Here is a 16,942-nt window from a genome sequence, read left to right on the forward strand (position 1 = left end):
CTTCGGGGCCTATCGAGCTGGATAGGTAATGGACATATATATATTGATATTGAGGTAAATAAAGGGATAAATTTAATTTAATTTTTATTTTATTTTATTGAATTTCTTTTTGATGTGAAACAAACAGAATAATTAAACGAAATTAACTAGAAATATTTAATGGACGCTGTTCACTCTTATTAAAAGTCAATTTAGTAATATCATCTGCTTCAATTCAAAACAAAAATTTTAATTACAAAATATTAAATAGTTTAAATATATTAACTTTATTAAATAATAAATAAATTTTTTGAGTCGTATGAGTCGATCTTAAATGGTGGGGACCCGTTTCAAGCAAAAATAAAAGCTAATTTATTCATTGTTTAGTCTTTCGGGGGTTGAAAGGAAGTGGATGTACATGTTTGCTGCTCCATTGTTGAAATTGCAAATAAGAGAAATAAAGCCTCTACCGCATTATTTTGTTCCCAGCAGCTAGATTTGTTATGATGTTGTAACAATTAAGTGGATGGTTAACACTGTAAGGGATGCAATTTGTTCACACTGTTATGAAGAGCTACTAAAATGGGAACTGTTCAAATTGCATATGATGTAAAGAGCTGCTAGGATGATGATTGGAGAAAATTGGGTTTAAGTTTAAGCATAGTATAGATAACATAGGTTATTTGTACGTCTTATCCTTACTCCTTTCCCCAGTCCTACGAAGGAATATTTAAAGAGGGAAGTTTACTCAGTCTATACCCTAACTAGGACATCTTCCTCAGATATCTTTTGAGGATTGTGTGCGCCTACTTAGTGTGACAGGATATTTAAACAAAATTTGTTACTCTCTTGGCAAGGCCGTAAGGTCAAGCTTTGCAATGTTCTTGTGTCACAAGATTATTATCCTTTTCTCAAAAGAAAAGTTTGGTAAGATGTGTAGCACACCCATTTATATACATCAAATCTAATCTTTTTCTTGTCGATTTAGAATTAATACATCTTACCTACTTATTTAGAGTGCTTGATATGACACTTAGAACTATTAAATAATTTGAGGAGGTATATTGTGGCGACCATATAAAAATTATAAATAGGAAATGGATTAGGTTAGGCCATGTTAAATCCCAAGCTATATTGATATTTTAAATATGTTTTTTTTTTACCAAGCCTACTTTAAAGCTTATTTGTGTACATCCTTTTCGATTCAATTTAACTTTTAAATTTAGACCAATAATCCGATTCTTAGACCAGTCTAATAATTTAGTATATTAACAAATTTCTATCTTTCAATTTCATGTACCTAGCAATTTAAGAAACATAAGAGAGTATCAAAAGAGAAAAAAAATACAAGGGAATTTTGAAAAAAAAGAGAACATAAGGGAGAGAAATGTAAATATACAAAAATCTAATCCCGAAACAAAATTTTATGGGACAAATATCAAAACTTTACATTAACTTTAATTTAATGTGCAATGTAATATATGAACTTTAATTTTGTGTACTTTTATATATAAAATTTTGATTTGATTCAATTTTCACAAATCACTAGTAATATTATAAATTAATATCATTTTATGTTGATATATTATATACACAAATAATTATATTAATCCGATATAAAAATAAATGTATATATTTATTTTTTTAAATGTCTATTATAATCGATTAAAATTAAAATTTCATATATATATGAATCACAATTTAAATTTTATATATATAATTGCATTAAATTAAAATTTATACATCAAATTGTAGAGATTAAACCAATTTTTATGTATAAATTTTATATTTACCCCAAATTTTTTTCAGCCTTTTTCGTCTCTTTCCTCGTCTCTCAAAAATCTCATTTCCATGTATTTATATTTGTCTTTTTTTAATTAGAAAAAAATTATCACTGCTTCTTCAAACCCTCTAAAATTCTCTAATTACCCCGCTTTATTACGATCCTGACCCTCTCTCCGGCCGACGTATTCTTTTCTATTTTTCCCGAAATACCCCTCCGTCGCCTCATAAAGTACCTTCTTCACGATTTCAAGGTCGGGCCGGATTCAAATGATAGCTCTGAAGACATTCCTCCTTTTATTCGTCTAGAATATTCTGTAAGTTCTTTTTTTGTTAACTACATATATAGTTTGTTTCTTTTTTTGGCGAAACAGGGATTATTGATTTTTTTTGGTTAATTATTCCAATTTCTTGGATTTAAACTGTGAAAATATAGGTTTAGGAGCTTAATTATTATTATCTTTGAGAAATTTTTGGGATTAGGTTATTGTTCTTGATTCTTGTTTAAACTTGTGTCTAGATTTTCGTCGATTTTAGCTTTATTGTAGTTTAAGTGGAATAAATGGTTTTAAGCAGTTTGGAGGTTGTTATTGAGCTTGGTTTTTTTTAGGTTTGAAAATGAGAAATCACAATTTATGACATGCTCAAGGAGTAAAGAAATGAGTTATGGATATGTTGCAGAATGATATTTGAGTTTAAGCTGACTGACATGTCTTAGGGTTTAGATTTACCTTGCTCGAGCTTGATAGGTGGTTTATTATTTGGTTTAAACTATTTTTTATTGATGCCTGGACATGCTTGATTTGGTATGTATTAATATGATAACTTTGAAATGTGCGAAAAAACAAGTTCCATAGACGTTATGCAGTAGTTTTTGCTGTAATATCAGCTTGCTATGAGTTCATGGATCATGAAAACCTCATCGATGTTGAAATAATGGTTTTCTTAGATGCATTTAGGTTAATCTGTATGTTCTTTGGTATTTATGTTAGTGTTAGCTGTAGGCAATTGATTGGCTTGTTTTTTTGAGTGTAAGGTCCTCTTTGGAGTTTATGCTGGTCATATTTTGTAGAAAAGTTAAACTCAAAGGTTGATCTCCTGAGTTCGTGACAAAATGCTTTTTGATGGAGACCGAAGAGTATGGTTAGACGTCAGTTATTCTAACTACCCAAAGTCAAATTATAGTGGCAAAGCTGTGGATCTGGTTGGTTTGTGTTCCATAGCATTGATAGATGGATTTCAATTTGAAATGACTTCTAATGTGGGATATGGATGGTTTCTGTCATAAAACTAGGGAAATTTAGTTTGTTTGCATTTAACTTTATATGCCTTAATTGACTCGTGGGGTAGAACATGGATTTATTGCAATATCAGAAACCTCATTCTGAGGCATTAGAAATGCAAGCAAGTTGTATATATGCTAGCTTATTAGGCATGCGGCCGGAGATTTGTTTATAGTTTTGGGACCATTGGTTATGTGAACTTCCATTTGGACATGAGGTTGCTGTAGTGAGCGCATAAGAATTTATGTAAAAGGTCTATTTATTGCTCTGTCAAGTACTGTTTTATGTTGTTATTATATACCTTAAACTCTTTCCGTTAATCTTAGATCTTCCTTCAAATGGCTTCTCATGTTGTTTGACTGCTGCCATTTTGATAGAGATTGAAACTCTGCATGCGGTAAGGAACAATTGTTTGTTATTTATTCTGAAAGGATCCAATGGAGCTGAAAGCTTCATCACCTAAGCTTGGTGGTCTTTCTCCTCCTGCTTATGTTAGTGATCCTGAGGATAAGGAAGTCAGTGATGAGGAGGATGATGACCGCAACCACAAGCATCGTCGGCGTGATACACGTTCTCAATCATTAGAGACAGATTCTGTGGATCCAGTTTTTACAAGGCCATACAAAAAGCACAATAAACCTTTTGAAAATGGGCATCCTATCAGAGAAAATGAATCTCGAGCAGGTGAAACCTGGAAAAATTACAACGGTTTGCCACTTGACAAAGACTTGGCATCCAAGTTTGGCAAAAGACGCCCTGTATTTAGGTCGAACCAAACATTTAGCGGAGATTATGGTCCTGGTAGGGCAAGAGGAAGGGATAACTCTTCTTGGAAACAATGTGATCCTAGGTTTAGTTCAGTTGACATTGCTTCTCAGATGGTTCAGCCAGGATCTGTTGCTCCAAGTCTCTTTGCAGGAAGGGGATTACCAAATGTTTCAAATGCACAAAGCTCATCATGGACTGCCTTTGGACTTATGCCTGGAATACCAAATGGCGGCCTGGATACTCTCCATCCCATTGGCTTACAAGGTCCGCTCAGGCCTCCGATGAATTCTTCATTGAATATGGGCATTCCTCGACAGCGTTGTAGAGACTTTGACGAGCGTGGATTTTGTCTAAGAGGAGACATGTGCCCAATGGAGCACGGTGTCAATCGCATTGTTGTTGAAGATGTTCAGGTATGCATTTTTGCTGATGTCCAACTTAATCCTGACATGTGCCTTATACAGTTGTCCTTGAACATCATACTGTGATGCAATAGAGGTGTTCACCAGTTGACCTAGCCTGCTTCAGGCCGGGCTTGGTTTTATTTTTTTCAACCTTGGGCCATCTGGCCTGTGCCTATTTCCTGTTCAATAAATAAAATATATTAAAAAAATTATATTATATAAAAAATTAATATTAATATTAATATTAATATATTTTTATAGCGAAACAGGCCATTTGGGCAGGCCAGGCTCAGGCCTGGGCCTGGAAAAAATTTTAGAATCAAGCCTAGGCCTGTCCGAGCCCATGAACACCTCCAGATGCAATAGGTTCCTATGTTCATCTGGATTGTCTTATCTGGCTACCAACAAAAAGTATAGGATGGACAATGTGCTAAAAAGGTTTTTCGGCTGTTAATATTTCCTTTTTAACACCTTTCAAAAGCTTGTTGCAATGTACCTTCATCTCAATGCTGCACTACCACCGAAAGCTAGGCTTTTTTTCTTGTTGCTTTAAGTTCAGTTACCTAGGTTTTGCTGCTATATTTAGAGTGTAAATATGCTATATTACTACAAATTATTCTCATGTTACTTTCTAATATATTCATTTGATGTTTCCTTCCACTTATGTTGATCCTATTTATTTTTTAACAACCTCCTAGCCAACGAAAGCATGAATACCAGACAGATTTCCTGCTTTGGCTCCTTCTGGTAGATTAGCTTCAACTGCTATTGATTTTTAAGTATCTTCTTGAAGGGAAGCCCCCTGGATAGTATAATGGGGTTACACAAACAAGAAATTTGTTCCTATAAAATTTTTTCTGCTTTAATCATTGACCAAAAATATACTACATGAATTAGAGATCTCTGCAATTAAACTTATTTAACATAATCAATATTTGCTTCATGGCCTATATTGACTGGTGGAGTTGCTTCTTTTCCAATTTATACTGTCTTCTAAATGAGGATCTCTTCCATAATGTGCATGCTTCTGAAATCCAAATCGCCTTCATAGGAGAGTTCCTTCTTCGACTTTGATTCTTTATTATCACCCTGAAACACCTGGCATTCCTCATGTATTAAAGTTAACAGTTCTTTTCTGATTTGCAGAGCTTGTCACAGTTTAACCTTCCTGTAACGGTTTCAAGTGCACAGCTATTGTCAACCCCTGCTGTACCTGGACCACTGCCTTCAGGTGTTCCTTCTTCAGCCTCTTTAATGAACAGTGATGGTATTTATAGAAAAAGTAGCAAACCTGGAATGACTGGCGATGCCATAGGTTCAAATGGCACATATACTGTTTTTACCAGTGCTAGTGAGGCTGATTTATATGATCCTGATCAGCCTTTGTGGAATAACAATGGCTCAGAAGCAATGGCAGCTCTCTCAGTTCTACATTCACCCAAGGTTCATGAAATGGAACCCTTGCACAATAATGAGTTTCCAGTTAGAAGCACTGGGTCACAGGGCACAAATTCGTCTGTTTGGGGTAGAATTGCTAGCTCAAGAAATAGAATAGATACAAAACAGGAAACTGATCTCACACGGTCGGACTATCTTGAGAATGAAACCAAGGGAGAACAAAAAGAATTTCCCAGCTCACAAGGCACTTCCTGTCAGGTAAAGCCAATCAGTACTGAGGGTGATGGCACCAAAGTTATGGATTTGTCACTCAAGTCACAGACTGATAGTAGACATAATAGCAGAAAACCAACTCAGAAGGCACTTCGTACACTGTTTGTCAATGGAATTCCCCAAAAAAGCAACAAAAGAGAAGCTCTTTTTTCTCATTTTCGTAAGTTCGGACAGATTATTGACATTTATATTCCATCAAATAGCGAACGTGCCTTTGTCCAGTTTTCAAGGAGGGAAGAGGCAGAAGCTGCTTTGAAGTCACCTGATGCTGTAATGGGAAACCGCTTTATTAAGCTCTGGTGGGCTAATCGAGATAGCATACCTGATGATGCCGTAAAAAGTGGCAGCAGCATAGCAGTAAATCCACATGGTCTAACAGCTCCTGCTTTTCAAGTACAACTTGTTGCTACAAGAGGAAAGGATAATCTTCAACCAACTGCTCAGAAAAGCAATGTTGTCCATGATGCTGAGGTGCCGCCATCTCTGAATTCCCCTAAGCCTGTCAATTTGAATGGTCCCAAGGCTTCACCTCCATTGCAGAAAAAGTTAGAGACTCTGGAGCAGATGAAGGAGGAGCTCCGCAAGAAGCAGGAAATGCTGGAGCAGAAGCGGAATGACTTCCGGCGCCAGTTGGACAAACTTCAGAAACAGGTACTGAGAATTTTCTCTACTTTTAACTTTTACTTCCAGAAAACTGTCGTGTATAGTAATCAGGTTTAGAGGTTGCATGTTCCATAGTATGGTACTTTTTTTAATGAACCAGAATTCTATATCCAAGTGATTTCAAAAACGTCAGTGGGCATGCAGCATTTCCAGTTTTCCGCACATGTATCCTCGTTATTTTCCAATAGTTCAACTACATATTACATTCCATGCTGTCACAAGTTGAGAGATAGCAAAACAGAACATCAAGGTTATAAATATAGATATGGGATAATTACTTATAATTTTAAGTTGATTTAACGTGTGTTTCAACCTTATGCAGTCTAGTGGTGCCAAGGGCGACCCACATACTGAGCAAGCTGCTAAGAGGCAGAAGGTGGAAATTGTGACTGACACTGCAAAAGCTTCAACTTCAAGTTCCTCCGAACCAGCTGCTTTTGTAGCAACACCGTGCACTGTAATGACAGATAAAAACAAATCAACGGAGAATCTTGCATTGCAGGAATCTACAAGCTCAAAGCATCAGTCTCATCCATCAGCGGTGGTAGGGCATCCAATCATGATAAATAAATACAAATTGGACAACCGACCTACTGCTTTTCGAGTTATTCCGCCATTGCCTGCGGGTTTTGCAGATGTGAGTATCTTTCTCGCCTTTCCTCTAAGAAACATATTTGCTCGGTCATTTATGATGATAGATTTTACCAGAATTACTCTTTTATTCCATTTTGAAAATGATAAAAATAAAAAGAAGCGCATTTCACTATAAGACTTTCTTGGTATGTCTAGTACTCTATTTATTTGTAATGATGAATTATTCCAAAGGTGAAAGGCATAACATAGCATGTGATATTTTCTTACTCGCACAAAGAGAGTTTAATAAAATATACTTGTGCTGTGTTGCTAAGACTTGAGTACGAGTCTGATGCGAGGATGTATTTGATTTTGGTGTATTCTCTAAGTTTTTCTTTTTACGTCAAGGGTGGAGTCGCATGGCCATATGCATATCTAAAAGGTTAAAAAATGCTATTAGTCAGTTAAAAATTAAGTCCCCTCTCTTTTCTGATTTAAAAATCTCAGTTCAATCATTAACATTATTAGTATTTCTGTCAAGATTTGTCAACTTGGCATGTTCGATGTTGCATATAATTGACAGTTGAAAATTTTTGACAGAAATTGCAAACAACGATAATGATTGAACTAGAATTTTTAAATTAAAAAAATAGGATTGAATTTTTAATTTTTAAAGTAGAGAACTAAATCTCAAATTTTGTACAGGAACTAATAGCATATTTAAACTATCTAACGTGTATGGGATACGGGTACTTTACGAAAAAGAATGGTCGGAGCAAACATAGCAGGAGCAACATAGTATTTATATGCTCTTTAGTCTTTACATTATATTTAACTGAACTAAATTGTTTTGCTTCGTTTTCTGAACCAGAACATCTTGATTTAGAACATGGTTTCATTTTGATGGCTCATGTTCTTGGCCCCCAAATTTACCTAAAAAATGTGTAGCTCCATCTATAAATAAAACCATACCCAATGCCATAAACTCGGTATTTAATATTTTTCTTTGTAGTCAATGAGAGGTTGCTGAAATCTGTGTGTCAATTAGGTTGATGTTTTGAAGCGACACTTCTCACAATACGGCGATCTCGTCTCTGTGGAGCTGCAAGATGTGGAAAAAGATGATAATACGGGATCAGAGGCATCGCATAATTGCTCGGTTCTTATAACTTACAGCACACACCGCTCCGCAGAGAAGGCGTATGCAGATGGTAAATGCTGGAAGACACATAATTTACAGTTTTCATGGCAAACATCTAGCAATGACCAACATAGTAGAAAGGAAACCAATGTGGAGACCAATGAAAAGTTAACAGCATGCTGCAGTACTTCGGGTAATTGCGAGCATATGGAATGTTTAGTACCGGAAGATCCAAAGCATAATCCATCCCAAATGTCTAAGCATGAAAGAGTGGCTGAAAAGGCTTAAGGGCTCATTTTGAGGCTGTTTTGGGGATTTGTATAGTTGAGGTAAAATGTTAAAAAAACCTATTGAAGTTCAAAATTTTGTGAAAGTTAAAATTCCATTTGTTTCTTTTTTACAGTATAATGTTTGCTTATGATACTCATATATTAGTTGTTGCCACCACAAGGATGATTAGGGGTGGCAAATCTGTTTAATTTTAGGGGACTAACATTCTCCTTTTCCATGAATATTTGGTAACTTCCTTTTTTACTCTCTTTGATTCTCCTTATAATTCAATGGTTAATTTTTATTTTGGTTTTGTTACTGCTTATGGTTGTCTAATTTCATCTCTTTTCTTTTTTTACATTTTTATTCATTAAAATCGAGAAATATATATAACTTTCCTATAATCTTCTTACTGTTTTAAGATAACGGTAAGATTAAAATTCTATATTCGAAATAAAAATATTTTACAGATTGGATACAGAATATAGAATTTAAAATAATAATAATATTTTTTAAAAATAATTTAAATGAAATTTAGGTTCTTTTTTCCTTTCAATATATTAGCCATGCTCAAATGTTGCATCTCGGAAACTGATTTCCTTAAAAAGTAGAGTATATTTTATTTAGAGTAAAAAAACAAGCGTGATTAAGAGATAAAAAGGAAACATACATGGAATTGGAGCAAAACCCACATCATTCACTTAACAACACATGCACACTAACAACATAATACAACCCCACACCCCCCCCCCAAAAAAAAAAAAAAAACCTACATTCTTTTTTATTCCCAAAAGCCTTGTTATCATCTTCAAGTCCTTCCAACTTGACCTTCATGTGCCTTGTTCTCAATCTTCTGCCCAACTTCCTTTGTCTTTTGCCCCACATACTCTGTCATGTCCTGTACTCGTCTCTTTGCATGGTCTAAATCTAGCTGCTCCGTCCCTGTTGCATACCTCAGCCGGTTAAGCACGTAACTCAACGACGACAACCCTGTTAACCCAAACGCCCCGGACGACAAGAACCCCGTCACTGCCATGGCAATGGCAATGGCAGCTGGGACAAGAACTGGGCTGAAGATGATGAACAGCGGTGTGGCTAGCATCAGCCCAATGACGGTGCCGGCCAGTGTTAACCCGGCTAATGCAAGCAGTGTACCACCAATGGGGAGAAGTGTAAGGACGGCTAGAACTTGGCTTGTTGATGGTCCACTGTGATAGTTCTTTGCACCGTAACCGCCTCCGGTTGTATTGTCGAAACGGTACTGTGGGTGAACTTGAACTTGGTGCGGCAGGTTGCGGTCACGGACTTCAGCCATTGATACAAAAGCTTATGAACTTCAACAATAGAGAGAGCGAGAGAGAGAGAAACTTTGACAGTTGACAGTAAAAGAAAGAGATGGAGAGAATAGGGGAAAAAGGGGAGGGTTTTATAAAGGAATAAAGAGGTTTAATGGGAAGACACGTAGGGGATGACATGGTGAGTCGAGGCTTTGCATGGGGAACAAGTTTCATTGTGATTCCTTAGCAATAAAAATTAAAAAAGAATCTTAACAGACAAGATTTAAAGAAAGTTTTAAAATGTGAAATAATTTCTTGTATTTTTTATCAATTTTTAAAAAATAAAAATTGAATTTCTAAAATTAAAAATATGGAAAGTAAATCTGGGGAAAACATTGCTGGAATTGACATGGTTGTGCAAAATTGTTGCGTTGTGGTTTTTGTGTTGGGACATATGGGTTTGAACTTTGAAGTGGCCATATGCCCCCTTATGATGTCTTTGCTAAAAGTCATTTCTATGTTGTCCTTTCCAGGTCTTCTTAATCTCTTGCACCAATTAACACTTAATTCCTTCATTAGAAATAATGAATAATAATCTTAATAATACTCACTGTTGTCCTTTCCAAATTATAAACAAGGTTAATTTTTTTGGTATTAGTATTGTAGTTTATGAAAATTATAGATTCAGTCCATATACTATACAGTTTGGTTATTTATAATTTATGTACATTTTAAATTATAAAATTTTAATTTTATTGAACAATAACTGTTAAATTTATTAAGTTCAATCATGTTATTTTTAAAATTTGATGCAACAAACACATTATCATATGTGTAATGTTATGTCAATTTGTTATTTCATATATTACTCACCAAAAATTTAATTAACAGATTAATTGTCATTTGCACTAAGATCAAAATTTCAAAATTTAAAAGTATAAAAACTTAAAATGATCCAATTGAAATATATAAATCAAATTTACAACTATACATATATTATAAGACAAGTAATTTAACTTAACCAAATGAATTTAACTATTTTTATTTAGATCAAGACTAGAATTTTAAAATTAAAAAAATATAAAAAATTAAAATTAATCAAATTAAAATACAAAAATTAAATTTTTTACTCTTACTAAATAGCAAAATTTAACCTTATAAAAAATGTGTTCTTAATCTATACAACTAAGGACGGCCCACAATGAACACCTGTCCATCTTTTACCTTTTACCTTTTACATGAGAATATTATGGGTAAATATTAATTCCAATCCCTCTACTTTTTAAACAATATGAATAGTTAAATTTCAATTTGATTCCTATATCTCACTTAAATTTTAACATAATTTAATACCTCAATTTTTATAATACCATTAATTAATCTAAATATTTTACTCAAATTAAAATAATTATGTAAACTTTTAAAAATTAACATCACTAAATTCTTTATTAAATTTAAATATATTACAATATTATTTTTTAATTATTTGAATACAAAATTTATTTTATTTTTTTCAAAATATTACATCAACAAAAAAATTCTTACAATATTAATAAATGAGTCTAAATTTTTTAAAACTTATAATAAAATTAATATTAAAAAATTTTCATATCCAATTTATATAATTAAAAAATTAAATAATTTATATAAAAAATTATCTTTAGTTTAATTAAGTAAAATTCCCCGGCATAGGGCGTAGACAATCGTAGCTAGGTTTAAATTCGCTAACCAATTTACAAAACCAGAATCTATACCCATAACCAAGTTATTGGTGTTTAAAGTGAAAGGAGTTTGAAGAACTTTACTCAACACTACTATTTTTTATACGAAGCCTTTTTCCTCAATGAGAAATTTACCGCCAAAGTTTCATGGAGCTGCTACAAAGTAATCTTTAATGGTTTTTCTTTTCAAGGAAGAAGGTGGGTTTAAAACTGAAGATGGGCTTTTCATTGCAGGTTCAGGTGTTTGTTCAAAGCTGCTTGGTTCATTGGTGTCTGAAATTGATGCTAATAACTTTTTCTTATGCCCTTCTGGTGTACTAAGCAAAAACGTAGTGGTTATTGGGTGTGATGGTGAGCTCACTTGGATTTGGTGTAATGGTTCATTTGGTGAATCTGAGCTGCCGCTTTCTTCATTATCATCCATCAAAACTTTTCTACTTTCTGTGCTTGGAATCGCATTTACTCTTCTTCGGATGCTAGATGGTGATCTTGAGGTGGAGCAATACTTGTTTTCAATGTTCCATATCCTTACCTGACATATAAATTCAGATTTGAAGAATGATTCAATAATTCCAACTGGTTGCAATGGGAAACACTACTTTAATTTGACTCATTTCATATAAAAAATCCTTTAAATTCGATAAAGATTGCTAGTCAGATTGCATTTCCTATGCTGTAAATTCAATAACAAACAAGTACTTTTTATTAAAAATTCTATCTATTTTTACTTTTAAAAATTAATTAAATAATTATATAGAGCATGTTACATATACCTCATGCTAATATATATGAACTAATTTTTAACAGTAAAAATAAATAAAATTTTTAATAAAAAAAATATTTTTCATTTAATCTATTTTTTTTAATAAAAAATACAATGCAATCTAACTCCGTAATACTCTTACACTTTAAATTCATGTGAAGAGATGTACACTATAGATTGATACCCCTCAAATTCTAGTAACATTGAATACCCTGCTCAACTGTTATGTTAGACATTAAATACATTTATAGACACTCACACTCAAATCTAAATAACAAAGCTTAATTCCGACACATACCGTGAAATCATCTGCAGCAGTTGCTATCTTTCCTATCTCAGATGGGCACCTGCAAAGTACAAAAAATATATATTAACGTTTAAAACCTAGCAAACAGCGAATGGGAAACATAATAGAAACTACGGTTGCAGTGAAAGGAAATTTACCAATCTACTGCAGTGACTTCGCCGTGATGATTTTTCAAGATGATAGGCTCCGCTTGAGGCTTGTTTACCTGGTTTCCATTGCTAACTAAATCATGTTCATGTATCAACATAGAACAAGAAAAGTTTGTTTTTAAGAATATAACCAACCTTCCATATATGAGCATTTCCATTACTGGAACCACTTAGTATGTGATCTGCATCTGGACTGATTGCTGCCTACAATTGCATATAAATTCAAAGTTAGGAGAGATTATCAATATAACAAAATTAATGGTGTGCATAAGCTCTATGTTACTTGAACTTGAATGTAAGTTTTGGAGGCAAATATGCAACTAATATGTTCAATTTTTTCCCTCAATTTGAAAGATCATACCCTTGTACCTAAAATATGTTCGGATGCAAATACTTGAAGAAAAATGAGAGTCCGAGCAAATAGCTTGGGCTTATTAATAACATTTAAAGGATGAAGAGGACATAAAATGAAACAGAATATACCTTCACATAAAAAGACTCTATTTGGCATCCAGAGAAAGTTTGCATAGGTCCCTTATCAAGCTGAAGTACATTATACAAGTATACTCTAGTAAAAGGAAAAACAAAATGAGATATATAGCAGTAATTAATGACTTTTTTTTGTTAGTGTACAAACCACCAAAACAGAAATTTTGACTCTATAGTTAATCTCGTCGATCAGTACCTATTGTCCATGCATGATGCTGTGAGGAACACTCCTTTCGAATCCTGAGACAAGCTAGATATACCCTGAAATCAAGGACAGAATTAAAAGAAGCCATGTTAATTAGATTTGAGTGTATGTGTCACATGATATATATATCTAACACCAATTTTTTCATATATTTAGGATCATGTGCTTGTATTCATATTGAACAATGGTTTAAGTTTGGATATTGCGGTTAAAATAAAGAACTAGAGCAACATTAGCATAGTAAAAAAAAACGCCATGAGACATGCATGATATATGTAACTCTAATTAAAGCTCTAGATTTTCGGATCAATGTCAACCCTCATGCATGCATCTGGACCATTTTGCAGCAGATTATCGGATTGGACAGATTACTCAACTATGAATGAATGGCTTTTAATTTCTCATAATCTCATGCTAAAATAATCATTTCAACATATTCCGAAGGAGAGAAAGGCAACCTTTTTAGATGAAGACTCTGGCTTGGAACATGCCCGAGTGACATGAGATTTCAGATTTCTGGTATCCCAGAACTTCACAACGCTGAAATAACCAGGGTTGGAAGGAAAGGATATTAAGTACACATGAATTTATGCTTAAGTACTCAAAACTTAAACCTTAGGGACCTCAGAGGTGCTTCTAATTTACCTGCCTGCTGCTCCAGCTGTAGCAATGGAAACTTCGTCCTTGAGATAAACAAGTGATGTAATGCTTGCAGCAGCAGCCTGACAAGATTAAGGTATTAAGAATTGTTTATGAAATTCTGAATAAACCTCAGCAGTGAACAAACCTTGCCATGCCTACCCCGCCTTGCTTGAGATGAAGCATGAGCTCCTTTGACCATGGAAGTTGCTCTGAATGTAGTGACAATAACAGTAATCCATGAAGTGACAGCTTATTACCAAATATTAAAAATACAAAAGGCCGACATATTGAGATATATATGTATGTGTGTGCATGCATAGCGATAACTTACGTAAGGCAAACCCCATCATATCTACTTCGGGAGTTAATCTTGCATCTTAGATCCCAAATAGCAAAGGACCCATCTCTCGAACCAGAAACAACAAGATCTGTTGGAAAATTAATGCTTAAAGATCATATCTTTCTGCACCAAAAGAAAAAAGGTTTTAAGAAAACCTTACCAGAATTTGTTGGATGAGAACTCAAGCATTTTACACTTCCTGTGTGCAACATCAAGACTCCAATGCATTTCTTTTCCAGAGCATCCCATACTTTTATCTGCAAAATGTCCAAAAGAAAAGGCAATTCATTTACATCCGTCGTTTCTCTCATTGAACTGAAATACTAAAGATGCACTTTTGAAAGAAAAAGTGAAGCCAATTTTATAAATAAATAAATAACTCAAAATAAGGGACACGTAGCACAATGTAAAAGAATCAACTAAACAAAGCCTTAAACAGTCTTTTTATGCATGGCTACTTACAGTTTGATCTCCTGAAGCTGTTAAAATGTGACTATCTTCCTGCAAGAAATATTCACCGGCGTTAAGGGAAAAAGAGGCATGGAGCATAGAACCATTGACTAGAATAGTTTGCAGGGCAATGATGATAAAGAATTGTATTAAACAATTAAATCACGTTAGCTTTATCTTTTTTCTTCAAATCATGACACATAATTCATCAAATAAGAAATAATTGGTTTAAAATCTATGGCATAATTTGAATGAAAAGAGATATAAAATGACGTGATATATAACAATTTCATGCAATCATTTCTTTAGCAATGACCTCTTCATATTGTTTAAGGTAAACCAAAAAAACTGACCTAGATAAATTTTAAGTTGATAACAAATGTTCTTAATTCGTTTCTATTGTGTTCAAGAAGTCGGTATGCACAATTATTAAATAATGTTTCCCCAACCAATGCACTCTTTTCAACCATCCACACGAATCTAAGTCCTCATCACAAGCTCAAAAAGCATCAAAAGGATGAGCACTTCTGTCAAAGGGTACAATTCCACACTAGTGCCAAAGTGAATATATTTTCACTCGCATTGTGTTTACAAAAGTAATAAATACTATCATGGTCGATTAGACCGTGAATATCAAAAGCAAAGGGAGCCAAAACCACTAAAAAACAACTAGAGCGTCACATTAGCACCGCGATTTATTCGCGTAATCTTCTAAAAGTCAAATGCAGAAAATCGTGGGATTACCTTTATCCAGCATACATCAAATATGGCATTTTCATGAGCAACCCAATCACTGATTCTTGCTTTTTCTGCACAAAATTTTTTAGATTAAATACATACAGCCAGACAGACACATATACATATCACTGTTAATAAAATTGAAAAACTGAAATTGTCATTCTGAAAGAAAATACAAAATTAAACAAATGAACCTGCATTTTTCTGGTGAGATGCAGCGGAAGAAAGCTTCCTACGAGAATCAAACAAGCTTACATATCCAGCCTCATCAGATACAGCAAAAATATGAGAATTTTTACTCGCCTGTAATTTAAGATTTCACAAATGAAATTTTTAATGCAATCCATAAAACGAAGGCACACACAAAAATGAATGCAGATACCAAGTCAGATTCAAAAGCCAGTCAGACTTGAAACATAATGAAATACTAATCCAACTAGTAAAACTAAAAAATTATACCAACGTTGTTGTAGAATAAGAAACTTATTTATAATATATTTATATGATTGATTATTTAAAAAAAAAACCAGCACCTTGCAAAAAGAGATGGCCAACGGAGGAGTCGGGTCAGCATCGTGTTCAATGGCGACAGCGCCGATTTCAGTAAAATCCGAAGCTAATTCATCAATAAATGGTCGTTTTCTAACTGAAAAAAAAAAGAAAGAAAAAATATATTAGATAACAAAAAAAAGGCAAGTAACAGAGCGAGAGACGGAGAATGTGAGTTACCTCGAAAGCTACTGAGTTCTCTGGAACTGATGCCATGGAAACAAGATTTTAATTTGGAGGAATCCATTTGGATTTCTCAGAGAGAGAGATTTGAAAATCGAAAATATTAAAAGTTTAAAATTAAAAAATAATAATAAAGAATAAAATGAAATGAAATGGAGGGGAATGTTTATAGATTTCCTTTGATTTGGCGCGATGAGTGTTTGGCTGTTTTGAGATGACGCGGGAAAACTCAAATTTCTTTCCTAGTATTTACCGGCGGGGGCATCTTTACTGAACAATAAAGTTAATTGTATCAAAAGTGACTAAACTATTATTAATTTTTTTAATTTGGTTTTTAAATTTCAAATTTCTTTTAATTAAGTCCTTAATTTGTTATTGTACCAACTAAATCTACACTTATTCATAGGTCAGACTACTCACTCAAATTTCAATAGAGTTTAGGTAAAATTATTAGGTTTTCAAGTTTAGGTAAAATAATTGGACCCGTTTAAAAATATGGTTCGGACTTGGACTTTGAGTTCATGCTCGAGCTCGGTCTAACCCATTTTTTAAGTTTGTAATGTTTTATATTATATTAATTTTTATACATTATGTA

At 33.6% G+C, this 16,942-nt stretch overlaps 3 protein-coding genes across 5 annotated transcripts; 1 reads left to right on the forward strand and 2 right to left on the reverse strand.

The window, feature by feature from the left end:
- The first annotated feature begins 1,791 nt into the window (after positions 1-1,791).
- LOC107938781 (zinc finger CCCH domain-containing protein 41) lies at positions 1,792-8,798 on the forward strand. Of its 3 annotated transcripts, none has more exons than XM_016872019.2 (5): positions 1,792-2,078; positions 3,422-4,225; positions 5,363-6,538; positions 6,873-7,187; positions 8,172-8,798. In XM_016872019.2, exons 2-5 carry the CDS (start codon positions 3,482-3,484, stop codon positions 8,550-8,552), a joined length of 2,616 nt encoding a protein of 871 aa, XP_016727508.2. In that variant the 5' UTR covers positions 1,792-2,078; positions 3,422-3,481; the 3' UTR covers positions 8,553-8,798. The 3 variants fall into 3 exon arrangements, with proteins under 3 accessions (XP_016727508.2, XP_040972773.1, XP_040972774.1); XM_041116839.1 differs by having other exon boundaries at positions 1,812-2,078; positions 2,798-4,225; XM_041116840.1 differs by having other exon boundaries at positions 1,812-2,078; positions 3,371-4,225.
- A 331-nt stretch (positions 8,799-9,129) lies between these two features.
- LOC107938770 (oleosin 18.2 kDa-like) lies at positions 9,130-9,938 on the reverse strand. Its single transcript, XM_016872008.2, has one exon. It carries the CDS (start codon positions 9,847-9,849, stop codon positions 9,343-9,345), a length of 507 nt encoding a protein of 168 aa, XP_016727497.2. The 5' UTR covers positions 9,850-9,938; the 3' UTR covers positions 9,130-9,342.
- Positions 9,939-11,453: 1,515 nt separating this feature from the next.
- On the reverse strand, positions 11,454-16,568 carry LOC107938774 (denticleless protein homolog). Its single transcript, XM_016872011.2, has 16 exons — positions 16,345-16,568; positions 16,149-16,261; positions 15,810-15,918; positions 15,622-15,686; positions 14,890-14,928; positions 14,588-14,684; positions 14,419-14,515; positions 14,233-14,296; positions 14,091-14,167; positions 13,904-13,985; positions 13,437-13,501; positions 13,235-13,319; positions 12,887-12,955; positions 12,740-12,807; positions 12,594-12,642; positions 11,454-12,064 (listed from the first exon to the last, which is right to left on the reverse strand). The coding sequence occupies exons 1-16, from the start codon at positions 16,409-16,411 to the stop codon at positions 11,678-11,680; spliced, it is 1,533 nt and encodes a 510-aa protein (XP_016727500.2). The 5' UTR covers positions 16,412-16,568; the 3' UTR covers positions 11,454-11,677.
- Between the last annotated feature and the right edge of the window lie 374 nt (positions 16,569-16,942).

This window comes from Gossypium hirsutum, chromosome A07 (assembly GCF_007990345.1).
Source record: "Gossypium hirsutum isolate 1008001.06 chromosome A07, Gossypium_hirsutum_v2.1, whole genome shotgun sequence".
Classification (NCBI taxonomy): Eukaryota; Viridiplantae; Streptophyta; class Magnoliopsida; order Malvales; family Malvaceae; genus Gossypium; species Gossypium hirsutum.